Source organism: Phaethon aethereus (genome assembly GCF_964289735.1).
Source record: "Phaethon aethereus genome assembly, chromosome: 13".
Lineage (NCBI taxonomy): Eukaryota > Metazoa > Chordata > Aves > Phaethontiformes > Phaethontidae > Phaethon > Phaethon aethereus.
Window position 1 is genome coordinate 497,853 of NC_138589.1, and position 17,045 is coordinate 514,897.

At 57.0% G+C, this 17,045-nt stretch overlaps 2 protein-coding genes across 2 annotated transcripts in view; both read right to left on the reverse strand.

Moving 5' to 3' along the window:
- The window catches only part of VAC14 (VAC14 component of PIKFYVE complex), a gene marked incomplete at its 5' end in the record, with an annotated part of 56,085 nt that extends 42,125 nt beyond the window's left edge, over nt 1-13,960 (reverse strand). The window contains 10 exons of the mRNA XM_082005793.1: nt 476-536; nt 2,534-2,686; nt 2,959-3,093; nt 4,122-4,228; nt 5,088-5,197; nt 5,993-6,100; nt 7,191-7,253; nt 7,938-8,105; nt 10,429-10,579; nt 13,857-13,960. Coding sequence (XP_081861919.1) covers nt 476-536; nt 2,534-2,686; nt 2,959-3,093; nt 4,122-4,228; nt 5,088-5,197; nt 5,993-6,100; nt 7,191-7,253; nt 7,938-8,105; nt 10,429-10,579; nt 13,857-13,960 — 1,160 coding nt within the window. The remainder of the gene's footprint in view (nt 1-475; nt 537-2,533; nt 2,687-2,958; nt 3,094-4,121; nt 4,229-5,087; nt 5,198-5,992; nt 6,101-7,190; nt 7,254-7,937; nt 8,106-10,428; nt 10,580-13,856) is intronic.
- Nucleotides 13,961-14,187: 227 nt separating this feature from the next.
- The window catches only part of HYDIN (HYDIN axonemal central pair apparatus protein), a gene marked incomplete at both ends in the record, with an annotated part of 135,442 nt that continues 132,584 nt past the window's right edge, over nt 14,188-17,045 (reverse strand). The window contains 5 exons of the mRNA XM_082005613.1: nt 14,188-14,664; nt 15,077-15,301; nt 15,884-16,114; nt 16,543-16,693; nt 17,005-17,042. Of these exons, the coding sequence (XP_081861739.1) occupies nt 14,188-14,664; nt 15,077-15,301; nt 15,884-16,114; nt 16,543-16,693; nt 17,005-17,042 (1,122 nt within the window). The remainder of the gene's footprint in view (nt 14,665-15,076; nt 15,302-15,883; nt 16,115-16,542; nt 16,694-17,004; nt 17,043-17,045) is intronic.

A 17,045-nucleotide genomic window follows, 5' to 3' on the forward strand; every position in this document is an offset into this window, starting at 1 on the left:
CAGCACACCACTGCTGCTCCACCACCATCCCTCTGCAAAGGCAGGAGGGAACCAAACGCCTCCTATTTTGGCCAAGCTAGAAGAGCCATAACCAAGACAAGCATCTGCCTTCTCCCCACCTCCACGCCATCTTTTAGCTGGAGTGCCCAACCCGGGGGTTTGAAGACAGGCGAGGTGCAGAAACCTGAGGGCACAGACCCTCACTGCCTCACCAGTCCTCCTTGGGGGGCTTTGTAAGGTCTCCCTAGGGGGGAAAACACCTCAGTTCACCATAAAAGCAAGACATAAGGAGAGCAGCAGTCAACTCCTAGAGCATCCCCAGTCATCCATCCCACTGTGACCAAGACGACCCCAACTGCTTTCCAGCCCAGACCACCCTTCCCCACAGCTTTGTTGGCATCTGTCAGTCATCGTCTGTACCCTGAGAAGCCTTCCTTTCTTCTCAAGCCTCTCTGAAGCAACAAACAGACCCTACCTGGCTACTGTGAAGACGCTGCTATTGCTGAAGTTGGAGTCACTGGACGCGTCCAGAGAGCCTGGGGACAGATAAACAGGGGAGAGAGTCAGTGGGATGGCAGGGAAGGTGGAGAGCAGGACTGGGAGGGTGGAACGCTGCATGACCTCCTGCAAAGGCATCACTAGCCACTGTTTGAGGGCCCATGGACCCCGAGAATCACTTCTGCCTGCAGTAAGCATTTTACGCTCCTTGTCAAGCTCTTCACCACTGCCAGAGGTACTGGACGAAGCTGGTACAGGACTGCACTTACCCAGCAAAATGCAGGCTGCACAGCTTCAGAGCTCTGCCCCAAACCAGGTCTCCTCCTCTGTAAGGGAGACCCACACACATCCTTCTGATGGTTTGAACCATTCTCCAAGAAGGAGCTCAGAATGGCAGAGCTGCCCTCCATCATCCAGATTTCAACGCCTAGAACTAGCACGCAAGCACAAGGCAGGCTGAATCCACCCTGGGACATCTGCATCTGACCGCCTTTCCCGCAGCGTTGACTCCACGTGGAAGCCAAGCAACCTAAAACAGCTTTTCAACCTCTGCTCCATGCTAAAACTGGGTCTTAACGAGCACAGTGACAAAGCGCGAAAGGACGAGCTCGACTCTTCCTGCCCCCTTGTGCCAACAGCCTCTACTCACACACGCAGCGGCACCGCCACATCAGTACAACCAGGGAGCAGGGCTGAGAGTTGGCCACGCAAAAGCATCGCAGGCTGACCTGATCCTGCCTGCTTCGAGGCGCAGTCTGACCCAAAAGGGGTAGAGATTAAAGCAGCTGAACTTTCCGTTGATGTTTTAAAGCTCTTCTGTGATAGATTTTAATAGGAGGAGGTATTCTCGGGACAAATAAGGAATAAAAAAAAGAAAACTTTTTGCTGGTGTGCTATGCCATGAAATTTTTCTCCCGCATCCCTCCCAAAAAAGCTGCTGCATTGGCCGGGAATCGAACCCGGGCCTCCCGCGTGGCAGGCGAGAATTCTACCACTGAACCACCAATGCTGCCTGGGGTGCTGCCTGCACACCCCGGCTGCCTGCTCCTGCCTGCCCCGCACACGCTGACACCCGCGGCTGCCCCATGCAGCTCCCTGCCTCCTCGCCCTTGTGCAGGAAAACCCTTCAGCCTTTTAACTCCCACCTTCCCGCTCTCTCTCGCAGCGGGGTTTTCCAAAAGCCGCTCGTTTTGCGCCTTACGGAAGGGCGCCGGGCTCGACATGCGGCCCCAGAAGGCTAAAACGGATTAGCCCCCGTGATTTAAACGTCACATTTCACATGCCTGGCCAGCAGAGGCGTGCCAGAAGCAGCACTAGTCATCCCTGACAAGAGCACCAAAGGGATGCTGGAAGGCTAAAGCCGCTGCTGTTTTCAGGCATTGGTCCACCGGGACCGTCTCCATTTAGGTTCTTCTCACTCGAATGCTCTTCCACGTCTCCCATCACGCTTGCAAACTTTGCCTCTTGTGTTCTGGAAATTTTAGGACTGGGACAATACCTGCATGACAGTTTCAAGAGCACCAGGAATTCAGAAAGGACCAAAAATTCTTCTCCTTTCCGGTCTCTACCCCTCCTCGACACAGTCACCGTCCAGGCACAGGGTGATGCTCTGCCAGGACTAACACAGCTCTCTGAGCTCCCCTTTGGGTGACGGTAGCTCCTCCGAAACCACCGCAGGACAGGCGGGCCATTCTCTTCCCGTGTTAGGTAGAGACATGAAACATTTAACTACAAATCATCTTTGTCAGGTCAACTTAATGACGAAACTGAAGCGGAGCGTGGGGAGGGGGTGCTCACCGGGGAAAGCACCGCTTGGGCTCCAGGCCGGAGCAGTGCCCCGGCTGCGCAGACAGCAAACGCGGCTGTCTCGGCAGAGGATCATCTGCGATGCAGGACTCCAAGGCTCAGGGAAAGCACAGAGGTCCCACGTGCCCCGGAGCTGCCCCAGGACACCAAACCAACTCAAGAACTTCTCTTGGGGACCTCTGCGTGACCTTCCTCACGCCTCTGATGGCTCAGGCCAACAGGGACTCACCGCTGGACGCTGCCTCTGGCTTGGAGAGGGACTCCTCTGAGGTGGGCTCTGCCAGGAGGGTCATCGACTGCCTGGTCTCATCCATTTCATCATCCTCTGGGATGACCAGCTTCATCAGGCTCTGGTTGCACACGTTGGCCACCTCCTTGATGTCTGAGCAGAGGCAGTATAAGGAACATGCAGTCCCACGTGTGGCTAGCTGCCACATCTGGCCAGCCACGGAGAAGCCGCTGCAGCCCCCCCAGGGCTGCCCTAGCCCAGCTGCTGCAACCCCCGTGACGTCTGAAGGGCCGGCACAGGTTTTAGCACTTGGTGGGAGGACTTCTCCTGGCGCCCTCCAGCCCCACGCCCCAGGGGCAGGAAACAGGCACTTCCCTGGGGGTTGCCATAGCAGGAAAGGGAGCAGCTCTGAGTTACAAGGATACTCTTCTTGCGGTCATCGTAGGAAAGACATGGCAGGACAGCCGTCAGGATCCCTGAGGAGTAAGGCAGCATCACCCGGCCTGCCAGCTGGATGAACTCCCTCATCCAGCACATGGCTGTCAGCTGGATCAGGTCATCTGGAAGACATGGGACAAGCACAGGTGAAGGAAAGGACAGCACTGGTAGCTGAGCAAACCCCACAGGCCAAGGACCCCCTGCAAGCAGAGAGCTGCCTCTGCTCCATCCAGAGAGACCCTAGTCTGGGACAACTGAGTCCCAAGGGAGATAGATAAGACTTGAATCTGCAGTAAGGTTGAGATTAAACATAATCATTACGTTTCAGAGTTAACCCAGTTCAACCCATAATCCAGGTTTTCTCAGTTACAAGTATTCCGTCAAGCTTCCCAATACATAAGAATATTTCCTCTGTCGCATCAATAGCGTTTGCGTGTCTGAGTCAAGCATCACTCCTAGAGCTGGGGTTTTATTAAGCGAGCACTGCTGGGGCAGTCAGCCGATGCAAGGCCAGATTTTCAGCTTAAGCAGCATGGATTCATTGGGCATCAGTTTAACCAAGAGCAAGCAGTCTTGCTCTGTTCCTATTTTTCTCTCTCACAAGAAACCCACTCCATTCAGCAATGTTTAAGGAGCAGTTTAAGTTTGGCAAACACAGCTCAGGGACAAGATCCCTCTCGGGAAACACATCCCACCGCAGCTGTAACCCTCCGCCACTGCCTACAAGGCTGACCCACAGGAGCTACAGTGCAGCACTAACACAAACATCATGTTTAACTGTCCTGCTGACACACCTAGTGCCACTGGCAGTTAAAATAAGCCCTTAAGGGGACTCTTCTAGACGTGCTGATATCTAGAAGATATCTAGATATCCACAGGGGCCCTCCACAGTCAGATATTTTACTTTCAGGCACCTCTGGCTTCGGGAGGATGTCAGACCTGAATCTGAGGTGGCAGGATCAGCAGTACAAGGTGCCAACCACGGGAGAGCTGCCTGTCCCTGCCTTTCAGCGGGGTTTGCATGCAGGACAGCAAAGAAAGCACAAGCAGGTGAGCTGGTGAACAGCCCACGGGAAAACTCCTGACCTGAACCTATGGGCAGCACCGCAAACCCGGAGGTGGACGCTACCGCTCAGTCCTACGCACTCACCCGCTGCCTGGCAGTGGATCACCAGGATGTTTGCCATTTCTGCAAACTTGACGCTGGAGGGATTCTTCTTGATCTCCTTGAGGAACTCCCCGAGAGCCACCTCGCACCTGCAGAGAGGTAGAGCAGCCAGTCAGTGCTCTGTTGCCTCGGACAACGGAGTTTCGGAGAAGTTACAGAGACTGGCCTCCTACACATATACACAGAAAGGATGCTGGTGGCCACACAGGCTTTGTTGAGATCGAGGCGTGCCTGGGATGGGGAGCACAGAAGGGACCAGGTGATCCCCAAACCTTTCAGTGCTTATTCCTCAACATGTGGACCCTGGGAAATGAAGAGGCTGGAAGGATCCAGCAGGGCTTGGCAGTGGGACAGACCCAGGCCAATCCCACCACTTTCTTGTGCCCTACAAAACAGGTCCAGTTACTCTCTCCCAGCGCAAGAAGCCGAGATCCTCTGACCTCCCTGAGAACACCCAGCCACTCCTGTGCTTCAGAATGCCTCTGTCTTGAGACCAGCAATGGATCTGAGGAGCAAGCTCGCAACGCCTGCTTCTTTTCTCCACCCGGGAGATGCCGGGTTGGTGCTCTGCACCTTGCTGAGAGAGGCTCGCACGCTGCAAGCTTGTTCACGGAGCTCACACCCTGCCCTAGAAGCGCCCACGAGCCTCTGCGGCTCCGATACCGGGCGCAAGGGCTGGGAAGGCACCAGCTCAACCAAGCCAAAACAGCTACTCCCCCAGCACAGACCACGGTGTCCTCCACAGCCTCTCCAGCCACAACAAACTGGGAGAGACCTTTGCCAAGGACACCGTGATCCACTGACTGAGCCAGCTAGGTTGCTCCATCTCCCACCGCACACACGGGGTTTCGCTGCAGTTACACACAAGAGCTGCAAACAAACGAAGAGCGCGAGGGACAGACAGTGAGCGAGACGCAGCCCTCGCGCCTGCCCAGCCTCCACACTCACATTTTCCGTATCTCCTTGCTGTTGTCTCCCAGGATCTGGAAAAGCCCATCCAGGATTTCTGGCAGGTAATCCAAGAGGTTGATGTCAGGCACCGACTCCAAGACCAGGATCTAGCTCAGGGGAGGAATGTGAAAGAAGTGACTTTCGAAGAAGCTAACTAACATCACCAGCACAAATCTGGCATGATGGTGAGGAATTCAGAGCTGACCTGTGTGGGATGCGGGGGGAAGGAGAAGAGGACAGTGTGGAGTTGCCCACATCCGAAAGAAGCTGGACTAGCACAGGACGCAAACCATCAGCCTGCAGCATTGCTACGTTTCCAATCACAGCTCTGTAAAGCAGAGCAGGGATCGGGAACAAGTGCCAAGATGCGCGCAGGTAGACCTGGGACAGCAAACAGTACAGCTGAAAGAGAGCGAGAGCGCGCAGCGGCATGCATCTCTCCCCACACCTGGGCCGGGCACTGGGAGCTCCTGCCTTCCACAGAAAGGAGAAAGCAAATAGAGATACCTTGCCTCCTGGAGAGCAACATCCCTCCATCACTGCTGGGTGATGGAAAGCGGTCTGGCACTGTCCCTTGGGAGACCGTACCCTCTAGACCACAGTATATCTACTGATGCAAGCAATGCTTTGACCGTATTTTCGAACTTGGTGCACAATGTCCTGAAGCAGGTTGGCAGAAGTACAGCACAACACCCCCACGACAGTGAGGCGACAGGGCGCTGGCATTTTAAAGAAGCAGGTGAAAAATCCTGCTGGCTTCAAAAACCCGCCCAAGCAAATTCAGGTGCCCGAGTTCACGCATCGCCACAGATTCCTGCTGTTTGCCCAGCCACAGGATGCTGATGGGTCGTGGCATTTTGGAGCGCGGACTGGCAGGCACGCGTGGTGCCGTGCGTACCTACCCAGGATATGATGAATTGGCGGGCATACTGGTTGTTGGAGTAAATCCTCTCACGCAGCAGTGGGATGAAGCCTACCAAGTCAAACTGGTTGCTCTCTGTCACGATGTCCTGCAGAGCCCAAGCAAAGGGTGTTAGGAGGCATGGCCACCACCCCAAACCCATGCAGCCACCTCCACCCGGCCTTTTTTCAGGCACGTGGCAGGAAAAAGATGACAAGCAGTTGATGCATGAGTCTGCAGGGAAGAGACCTGGGGAGAAGGAATCACGAGGTTTATTCGGGCGATGAGCCTGAGTAATCCCCCTCGGGCCGGGAGTAATGCTGAGCAAGGACACCCGTGTGCCAGCCTGGCCGCACAGGAGGCAGATGGGAGCTGCTCCTGTTCATGCCTTAGTGGTGTGTTGCACACACGAGCGAGCACCTTTGACACCACGCGTGTCGGGGGGCGAGAGTCCCCCTTTTTCTCCTTTACACGCTTGGTGGATTTTGCCGCAAGGCTAAGTCTCTCGTGCCAGCGCAGCGGAGCGGATCTCCCAGCAGGAAGGTTTGCAGCAGGCGATGCGGAGACCGCGTTAACTGCTGCGCTAATGAGGAGGAGCGGTGGGGGCAGGACCCGGAAGGGAGCCACTTGCCTCCAAGTAGCAGAAAAGGAACCGGGAGGTCCACGCAAGTGAAAGCCCGTCGGCAGGCAGAACAGGAATGGGAACCAAGCCCCCCACCCCAAAGCAGCAGCCCTGCTCCTCGCAGAGTGGCTCTGCTCACGTCTCTTTGCGACTCGCTTTGGGAAGAGAGGGACAAGCAGAGGGACAAGCAGAGGGACAAGCAGAGGGACAAGCAGAGGGACAAGCAGAGGGACAAGCAGAGGGACAAGCAGAGGGACATCCCTTCTGCCACCTGGGACTGTGCTGCAACCCTGCTCAGGCTAAAACCTTGCTTCCCCAGACACCCGGCTCCCAAGAGCGGAACGCACACACGGCACTGAGACAACCTACCAGCCCCTCAACCCAGCTGCCCAGGATCGCCACCAGACCCTCAACTGAAGAGGCTGTGGTCAGTGAGGGAAAAAAATCTTTTGCCAGTAGCCACAGGACTGAGCAGGGATAGTTTTAGCAGCCGTGGCCTCGGCGACAGACACATCCCCAGCCAGGACATGCCTGCACCAAGGATTCTCTGCTGGAAGAATAAAAAAAAAAAAAATACCTTGAGAAGCCGATCAAGGAGCTCAGAGCCGCTTTTGACGTTCGGGTCGGGGTCAGCAGCCAGCTGCGAATGACAGAAACAACAGCCATTTCAGCAGTGGGTCCCACGTCTGTTCCCCGCTCTGCAGTGGAGCTCCCAGCAGGCTCACGGGACCGTTGCTCTCCTTTGGCATCACAGGGAGGGACAGAGAGAAGTCTTTTATCTCCAACTCCTCATTAGGCTCCAACAAATTCTCCTGAGAGACTTTCTAAGGGGGATTTCAAGCATCATCACCTCCCCCAGACAGGCAGGTTTTCATGGGCCAGCAGCCACGCTCTCAAGTGGCAGAGAAATACAAGTTTCCAGCGATAAGCTGCGAAGACAGGCATACGTAGACGTGGTTTTGACACTACAGAGCCCACAAAGCTGTAGTGCTGCAGAGCCACCTCGCCTGCAGCAGTTTTGTCAGCCTTATTTCCTAATGCCACTCAACAAGGAGCAGGAAAACACATCCTGGAAACAAGGACGGAGAACAGGGAATCTTACAGTGAACTCCATCCAGCACCCGCAATGTCAGTGGCCACTGTGCTGCTGCAGAAACCGCTCGTTCAGTCCTTCACACCTGCCTGGTTCAAAGCAAACCAGTTTTACCTGGGAAGACCACCTTCAACGACTTGGTTGGTTCAACCCAGAGGAGATGAGGACTAGAGAACAAGTCTTACTCATGGGGAAAGAAAAACACATGGGGGTTGAGAGGAAGCTTTTTACCTTGCTGAGGCCATCGAAGAGCACGTTGAAGTGTGGGAGGACGGAGCCCCTGGCCACCTTGACAATATTATAGAGGGCCTCGCAAGCATAGTACCGCAGCCGAGAATCTGCATCATTGAAACACGTCAGCACCGGCTCAATCAGCTCCTTCAGGTAGAGCCCAGAGTCCTGGCGGACAGGAGGAGACTGGTTAGCTGAGGACCATGCCACAGGGAGAGGGAAGAGATAGCACTGCCCTCAGACAGAACATGTGAGCACGCTACAAAAATTCAGGTCCATGACGGCTTACTGCACCTCTGCCGGACAGTATTTATTAATCGATTTTGAATTTTATTATTGAAATTACTGAATTTTATCGTTCAGGTACAGTAAGAGTCACCTGAACAAGCTAAGAAATTGTTTCAAGGGAGTCTACACCAGCAACTGAAGCAATTACTGCAGCTGTACTTGGCCAGTTTCCGTTCCCAGAGATGTGCAAGAAGTTTGGGCAGTTATTCAAGCACTCGAGGGCCTTTCAAAGTGAGAGGGGCTGCCTCCCGCTGCACACCGTTCATCTCTGCTGGAGCCTGGCCCACAGAGAAACCCACCCCTGCCTCCTTCTGCCCTGCAGGCAGGAGGCCAGGCAGATCCCCAGCAAAGCCCTCGGCCAGGATTCATCCCAGTCCGCCAGCTGGTCTCTGTGTAAGCCCACTGAGGTTTCCAGGGCCAGGGAGAACATCCCACACAGCGACAGACTGAGCCTACCAGCACCTTCGGTTACACAAAGCGGTCCTTGGTCCGTTGAGCTCCTCTTTGTAACGCCAGGAGCTGGGGACCACGGCGGAGATGGCAATACGGGCTTCACAAAAAGACAGACATCCAGCAGCCCCCAAAGCGCCTTCCTGCCCTGTTATCTCCAGAAACATCAACTCAACTGTGGTCCCAACTACCAGAAGAGGAGCAGCTTCGGCTGGGGAGCTACCACAGCCGTCAGAATTCAGCTGCACGCATCTGTTAGATGAAGCGGTTGCAGAGCTCTGGTTCCCAGGCAAGATTCATTTTACACGCTGAAGCTCATCCTCCTGTGTCACGAAGAGCTGCGCTAGGCTGACCCTGACCCTGCCCACAAGCAAATATAGTCATTAACGAGGCTGGCCCCCAGCCCAAAGGATTTTTGCTTAAGGATTCACCAGCACAGCAGGCGTTTCAGACAAACCCAGAGGTGGAGGCAGGAGGTTGGCTTGTTTTGAAGTAAAAAACCCCTACGCTGGGGAAACAGGCTGGCTTTTCCTGGGCATCCAGCAAAGGAGATGGTAAGATAAATCAACAATGCGTGAACTAGTAGATTAGAAGTTCAACTCCAAGTTTTATTGGTGCCCCTCAAGGCCACCAAAAGCAACTCCTCCGTCCCCCAGAGCCAGCTGCACCAGCAGCACAGAGCGCCTGGCCCCGTGCTGAGGGCAGAGCAGAGCGTTCCTCATCCCGGCGAGGAGGGTTTTGCGAAGAGTCTCTGTGTTTTAACAAGAGGATGAGGACAGGAGCGCAGCTTAGAAGCCCCCAGCGTAAAGACAGTGTAAAAGCTGCCAGGCTCAGACTGACTGTGACTCTTGTTAGAAGGAGAATAAATGAATTAAAATCTACCTCATAGCTCTCCCAACAGGTACAGCCTGCTCTTCTCGAGCCCTCTGCTTTCTTTGATGCGTACCTTACTACAGACCAAAACGAATCCTTCCCTCGCAGGTGCTATCAAAAACCAGCCGCGTAGTTTAACTCGAAAAGCCTGACGGAGCCGTGAGCCAGCAGAGTCCGTGCTCCCCTCCCCGGGGACCCGGGTGCTCTGGCATAGCCCTAGAGACAACTTACTGAGCTTGCTCTTGCTAACGAATGGAAAGTTCTAGAGAAGACCTTAATTGGGACAGAAATCAGCTGCCTTGCCATGCAAGGGGCATCAAGGTAACACCTCCAGAACCATGCACTTAGCAAGTAAAACTTCTGCCAAGCCCAAGAGACAACTGCTAGCTCAGGCTAGTGCAGCTTGACACCTTACGCCGCTTGCTTACTTCAACTACAACTCGGCCAGCATTTGGCCCGTGCCTTAGCCCTGCTTCCCAAAGGCCCTGCCCGCACTGCCGGAGCTGGTCAAGCCGGGGGTGGAAGGGCTACACCTCTTCTCAGCTCCGTTAATACAAGTCAGCTGCCAACCTGCTGAGTCTAGTCCAGCTGCTGGAGACAGAGGACGGACAGCTGCATTTAGTCCACGCCTAAGGGAGCTGCCAAGATGCAGCCCTGGCCAGAAAGCGCTCCTGCACCCAAAGGACACAGCTGGGTGCGTTAGGGAAACTCAGACGCAACCCGGCCGTACGCTGCAAGGCAGGGATGCGCGTGCAGCCAGGAGGGAGCCAGGGAGCTGCAGGGCTGCCAGCCCGAGCCTTCCCCATCGCGCTGACCCAGGAGGAGCCGCTGTTCTCCCACTGCAACCCGCACAAGCCAAAAAAACCCCACCCGCACCTACCTTGCCCAGGGCGATGGAGCAAGCAGCCAGGCCAATGAGTCCCCCTTTCCGGCTGTGGGGGTGCTGGGAGAGCGCAAACTCCTGCGACAGGATCTGGATCACGTGTTTGATTTGAGACGTGTTGTTCTGAGCCACAAACTCTCGCACCAACCTGGGGAGAGAAGAGGAAAGCACCTGGGGACCTTTAAGCTCTGCCCGATACAAACACTCAGGGGCCTGGCTCCCTGTGGCTGTCAGAAACGGGGATTTTCGGCCGCGACAAATGCCGGGGAATGCGATACTGAAATGGGGAACACTGAAGGAATCCACAAGTGAAACTGAAGCTCTCCTCCCCGCTCACGTCCAGCAGGAGCTCGCTGCCCTTCTGCTGCTCCCAGTCTGCAGCCTCCTCCACCGTTCATAAACTCCCAGCCCAGGATGGGCTTTCAGGGGCCACCTCACTGCGGCCGCGTGCTCACAGGAACTCATTATCAAGTCTCCAAACACCCTCTCCAACGGAGTGGGTTACGAGGGCCACTTACCCCCAGTGTGGCATGAAACAGCAGCAGAAAACTGCTCGGCACGCACCAGGAGCGCCAGTGGCTTGGTGAGGAATCTGTGCCCGCCAGACCCATGCCCAGCACCAAGATTTTGGACCTTCCCAGCCACCCACTTCAGCTGACGCTCTGTATGTTTAAATACACTACTAATAGCATATTTTTATTTACTCTTAACCAGCACAAGCGCTAACAAAAAGCAAACAAGGTTTCCATATGCAATACCTCCTCCTCCTCCCCAGAAACTTGCGGCTCATTACTCAAGAGAAATTTAACCTGTCAGCCGCGCTTAAACGAAGATACCTGTAACCCCCCTCCAGCCTATGCAACTGCTTCAAGGCCCCAGGTCACCCAGCCAGCCCATCCAGGGAGGTGCAGGCAGCTGTGCAGGCAGCAGTGCAGGCAGCTGGAGCATTGGTGGTTCAGTGGTAGAATTCTCGCCTGCCACGCGGGAGGCCCGGGTTCGATTCCCGGCCAATGCAGCACTGTTTTTTTCCCCCCCTTTTTTTTTCTTTGATTTCTATCCATAACGCAGACCCAGACATCTCAAAATCTAGCCTAAATAAGGATCTTTACCTTAACCTTCAACAACAGCACAAAAGCTTCCGCTATGTAACTCATACAGGTTTTTTTTTTTTTTTTGCACTAGATTGAATCTCTGCCCTCTCCCAGACGGGTGCCACCAGCCAGTCACCCACCTTATAATCCAGGAAAATCAGTATAGAAGATGTTTATGAACTTTTTTCTCCAAAATTATAACAATTAGGGTGATCCTTTTACTGCCTATGTTTAATAGGCAGAACTTCGTTTGAACAGGAATAACTTTACAAACTTCCTCCAAGAATTTAAAAGGCTCAGGATTTAACTAACGAGGCAAAAGGCAGTGAAAAGCAACGTGCAGCATCAGAAAGTCCACAAGCAGCAGGAGCTGCTCTCACATCACCAGCCAGAGGACGAGGAGATACCTGAGCTGAGAGGCAGTGAGTCCCCCTCGTTCGGTGCCATAGTCACGGGAGAGATGCTGCTGGGGCCGCTCTGCGACAGGGTTTAGCTGATCTAAACCTGTGCATCTGCAGAAAGGGTGGGCCATTGCCTTCCTCATCCTCACATCCTTCCCAAACTGGGTCTCCAGCTACATCAGCTGAACCATCTGACCCCAAATCAGACTTTGGCTGGTAGAAGCCAACCGCAAAACCCTAATCCTGCAGCAGAATAAGCCAGAGCAGAGCCACTTGGATAAGACAGGGAGTATCAGCCCTCGCAGCGGCAGCAAAGGGGCAGTTACTGAAGTATCCCTGAGGCTGGGGTTACAAGGACAGCGCAGCACATCTGCTGCAACCCACCTTTAAGAAACTATTCCCACGAAGAAGAAAGAAAATGAGGGAAAGGTACACACACACAAGAGAAGAAGGGGTTGGCTGGCTTGGGTTCGTACCTGAGCAAACACTCACCCTGTCCCAAGGGCTGTTTTTCCCTGCTGCCCACGCACGCCCTGCCAGGCAGGGCCCTCCGCGCTCGAGGCGCGCTGTTTCCACCCCACGCCTGTCCCACAGCTCCATTGCCGCGTCGCCGGCTGGCTGCTCCCCTCAGCCGCGTCTCCCACCCGAAACTCACCCTCCGGCTGGGGTCACCGCTGCCAGCCCTGTGCGGGGCTGCCCCCTGAGGGGATGCTTCGGATCTCCACCATGAGCTGAGCCCTCAGGCAGTGCCCGGAGAGGACATGGCCCTTCCCAAGCAAAGCTGTGGACCAGAGCAGCAACAAAGCGCCCAGACCAGCGCAGTGTGAGCAAGACAACGTGCAGGGGACACATATGGGCAACACCAGAGGGTGCACGGCCATGCCAGCAGACGCCTGCAAGACCTTTGCCTGGGGTGCTCTAGAAGGAAGGCCCGAGCCCTGCCAAAACAGCAGTGATGAGGGAAGAACTAAAGGCAACGCCCAAAGGCCGGGGATGACCGCGCTTCCCGCCGCCACAGCCGCAACGGAGCGTGGGATGAGCTCGGGCGAGACCTCGAGGGAGAGTTGGGACGGCCCTGCGAGGCGATGAACCCAGGCTGAGGGGCACAGCTGCCCCACCGCCAGGTGCAGCTCCTGCCCACTGCCCAGCAAGACCCTCGTGTCCCCCAGCCACGGCCAGGGCTGGGCACAGAGCCAGCTGCCTCCACAAACGTCGCAGGAGAGCAAGCACCGTGTCGCCAATGGGTTTCCAAGGTTATGCTACTCACGCGTTTATTTTGGGCGGCGCTGCAGACCCACCATCAGACTGGGCTTTCTGTGGGGGGCTGGCAGGCCCCCCCTCCTGCCTGGGGACACGCGCCCTGGACCGGCGGGTCCCTGCTTGCGCCCAGAGGCTGACAGGCTGGGAGGTAAACCCCAGCAGTGGGTGGCATGGAGGTGGGAGATGGGGCGCCACTCTGGGGGCCCCCCCTGCCCGGGCAGTGACCCTTGACAGGGTCACCGTGCCACCCGAGTCCCCTCCCTGGGCTCCCAGGCCCGCAGGCCCTTGGTGCCCCGGGCCCCTCGGGTGACCCCTTCCTCCGGATCCCCCGGTTCCCCCCGGGGTGACTCCCTTCCCCCGGAGCCTCCGGGTGACGCTTGGGGGTGACGCCATCCCCCGGACGCCTCAGTTTCCCCTGGGGTGACCCCCCTCCCCGGAAGCTCCCCAGCTCGCATGGGGGAACCGCGCCCGTCCCCTCCCGCGGCCGGACCCCCACCGCCCCCCAGCATCCTGGGCCGGCTCCCACCACCCCGGGGCCTCAGAAGGCCCCAACACACACACCACCACCTTCTCCCACCGGGAGCGCCGGGCCGGCCCCCCTGGTCCCGGTGCGCTGAGGTAGCCCGGAGCGCCCCCGTTCCCCTGCCGGTTCCCGGTAACCCGCGGCGCTCACTTCTCGATCTCGAGGGCCGCCACCTTCCTCTTCTCGTAGAGCTTGTCGTTCAGCGCCCGCACCACGCTGGGCGCCAGCGGCGCCAGGTCCCGCTCGGCGTTCATGGCGCTGCCGCCGCCACCGGCGGCCACGTGACCCCGCCCCGGGCCGGCCGGCCGGCCCGCCCGCGTGACCCCGCCGCCACGCGCGCACAGCGCCCCCGCCCGGCGCGGAGGCCACCGTGCTCGCCGGCTCAGCCCCGGCTGCAAGGCTGCGTTTATTCCAAACCGACCGCTACAGCACTAATGACCCTCTTAGTTAATTAACGAACGCCCAGGGGGATCGCCGCCGGTCACTGGGGAGGGGGGAGGCCCCGGAGGTAGTACACCCAGGAGACGCCGGCCCCCCCGGGGCAGGAGACCACCATCTTGGTGGTGACGGGGGCCCCGCCGGCAGCCGGGCCGCCCTCGAAGGAGACGGTGATGAAGGCAGTCTTCTTGGCACGCAAGCTCTCGGGGGCCCTGACGGCAAAGGCCGGGTGCTCCACCCTGTACTGGAAGGCCGTGGGCTGCAGGAAGATGTTTTTGAAGGGGATGGAGGTGGTGCCGCCAGCCTTGATGGGGAAGGGGCCCTGGGGCTTGGGCGGGAGCGCGAGGCCGAAGAGGGGGATGCTGTACTCCCCTCCAAGCTGGGAGGAGAGCTGCAGCGTGGCCCTGGCTTCGCCCAGCTGGCAGGGCTCGTAGGTCACCTCCAGGCTCACCTCCGCACCCCCCGGGCCAGCAGCAGCCATGCTGATGGTTTTCTCTGTCTGGAAGTCAGCACAGTTGGTCTGCACAGGGGAGAGAAGGGATGATGGAGGGCGGTCACAAAAGCATTATGCCAGCTGGCGACCCTTCCCTGCACCTGAACCCCTCGCACCCCACACCATAGCCCTTGGGGGGCGGCCATAGGGTCTGCCCCAACGTGCCCAGCAGGTACAACCCCGCACCCAAACCCTGGGAGAACTTTAAACACCATCTCTGGCAGTAAACGTGGAAGCCCAGGTGCCATGGGACCTGCAACAACAGCTCCAACAAGGGCGGCAGAGAGGGGTCTGCAAGTGAGGAGAGTCCAGCTGGAGACAGACGCAGCGTTGGTAGGAAGACCCCTGGGCTCAACCACAGCTATGCCAGGCCAAGCTAGAGGGGCAAGATCCCTCAACAGAGATCTCCCCGCAAGAACACAGGGCAGGCTGGGGTCACCTGGAGGAGGTAGTCTGTCTTCTGCCGGCCATAATTCATGATTTTGGTGGTGATGGTCTGACTGGAGCCCAGCGTGGTGCAGAAGTAGAGGGGCTTCTCAGGCCTGCTCACGGTGGCTTTCAGGTGCAGGTTGTAGTAGAAAGAGCCCAAGTCGCTGCTCTGGAGCACCAGGCGCCCAGTGCTCTCACCCATTTTCAGGGGCTGGTACTCAAAGACAAGGTCGGCCTGGGAGGAACAAAAGGTCAGGCAGAGAGGGGGAAAGGCAGGGCCCAGGATGGGGAAAATCGGTTCCCGGTGTGCTCACGCAGTGCTGGAAGGCAGCCCAGCTTCAAACTCCTTCTCCTTGGGTCACAGCCCTGCTGCACGTAGGGGACAGTTCACCTGGGGGACCCATCCCCAACAGCCCTCCAGCACTATCCCAGAAGCTTCTCACCCTAAAACGCCCCAGGGCACACACCACCTCCCACCAACCCTGGCTGCAAACACCCTGCCAGTGGGGCAAGGCAAGCCCTGCAGCCACTCTAAACTGGAAATACCCAGGCTAGATAAGGAGTATGTGGCACAAGGACCTGCCACATGAGGCCTGGTGGGAGCATATCACCAGGGGTAGTGTGGCAGACTCCACCAGCACAGGGCGGTTCCCACCAAGGACATTCTCACACACTGCTTCCCCTCCAGATTATTAGCAGGTGGGAGCTGTCACCCCTGGGAAAGCAGCCCCAGATGGTTCATGGAGGCCATCACCCTCACCTCCTCCCAGAAAGGCTGCAGGGAGAGGAGAAGGTACTGGATGAGCTTTGCTCCTACCTCCGACTGTGCAGGAATGGTGAAATGTGGGGGAACGCTGACCTCAGGCACTTTGCAATCTATGGCAAACGTCACAGGGACAGCCAGCGGGTTGTCCACCTTGACAGTGGAAGACACTCTCTGCCGAACAGCGGTGGTCATTTCAACAGTGCTGATGGGTCCCGGTGTGGTGGCCTTGAAAGTCACCATGTAGAACAAGTACTCCTCCGTCACCTCATTGAGGAAGGTCACCTGAATCAGAGAAAAAGGGAAGCGCTGGTCATTCTGCACATAAAAATACACCAGCTGTGCAAAGCCAGCCCAGAGAGCCCCCCACGCTCAGCACCCTACTTCCAAGAATGGGTGTAAGCAGCCACCTAGGAAGAGCGCAAGACTGGGGAAAGCACATGTGGTATTTCCACGTCGCAGCCTCCCAATTGCCCATGGCTTCCAGCTCACCAATGTCCTGACCCGCCTGTGCTTAGCAGCCCCCTAGTGGGACCCTCACAGAGAGGCTGACATGTAAGTGGGGTGCGTGGAGAGGTGCCTGCTGTTCAGTACCCACCTAGGACACCTACAATTCCCACCAGTGGGCACGTGGCGGGATGAAAACAGGCGTGTAGCTTCTCAGTGAGCCAACAGCTCCTGGCAGGGCCCCACAGCCCGGTGTCCACCCTTACCATTGTGGTAAAGACTCCTTCCTTGTAGGAGAGGAACGTGAGCTTGTAGTCCTTCTTGGCAGAGCCCGGAACGTCAATGTACTCCAGGCCCTGCACCACAGAACTGCTTTCCACGTTCTCTGGTTTGAGTATGTCCACTACCACGAGGAACCTGCAGGTGAGAAGGATACAAGTGGAGGTCAACAGGAAGGACTCCCATAGGATGCCCATTGTGTGAGGGTACAACACAGCCCCTCTCATCCTCCATGCCTTGTGCAGAGAGAGCCAGCTCTCATCTGCCTTGCAGGAAAGCCCTGCAGGATGGGTCTGCATAGGCAGAAGGTGCGATCCCAGACACCTACGGCCAGAAATGGCCAAGGAGAGTGAAAAGCTTGCCGGAATGAGCTTCCAGGCAGTGGGAAGCCCTTCCTTGTGCTGCTGCAGGGATTGCTGATGATATGAGACTTCCCAGGCTGGACTCACCTCTGTGGCCTGTTCAGCCAGTTGGAGACAGGGATAAGCTC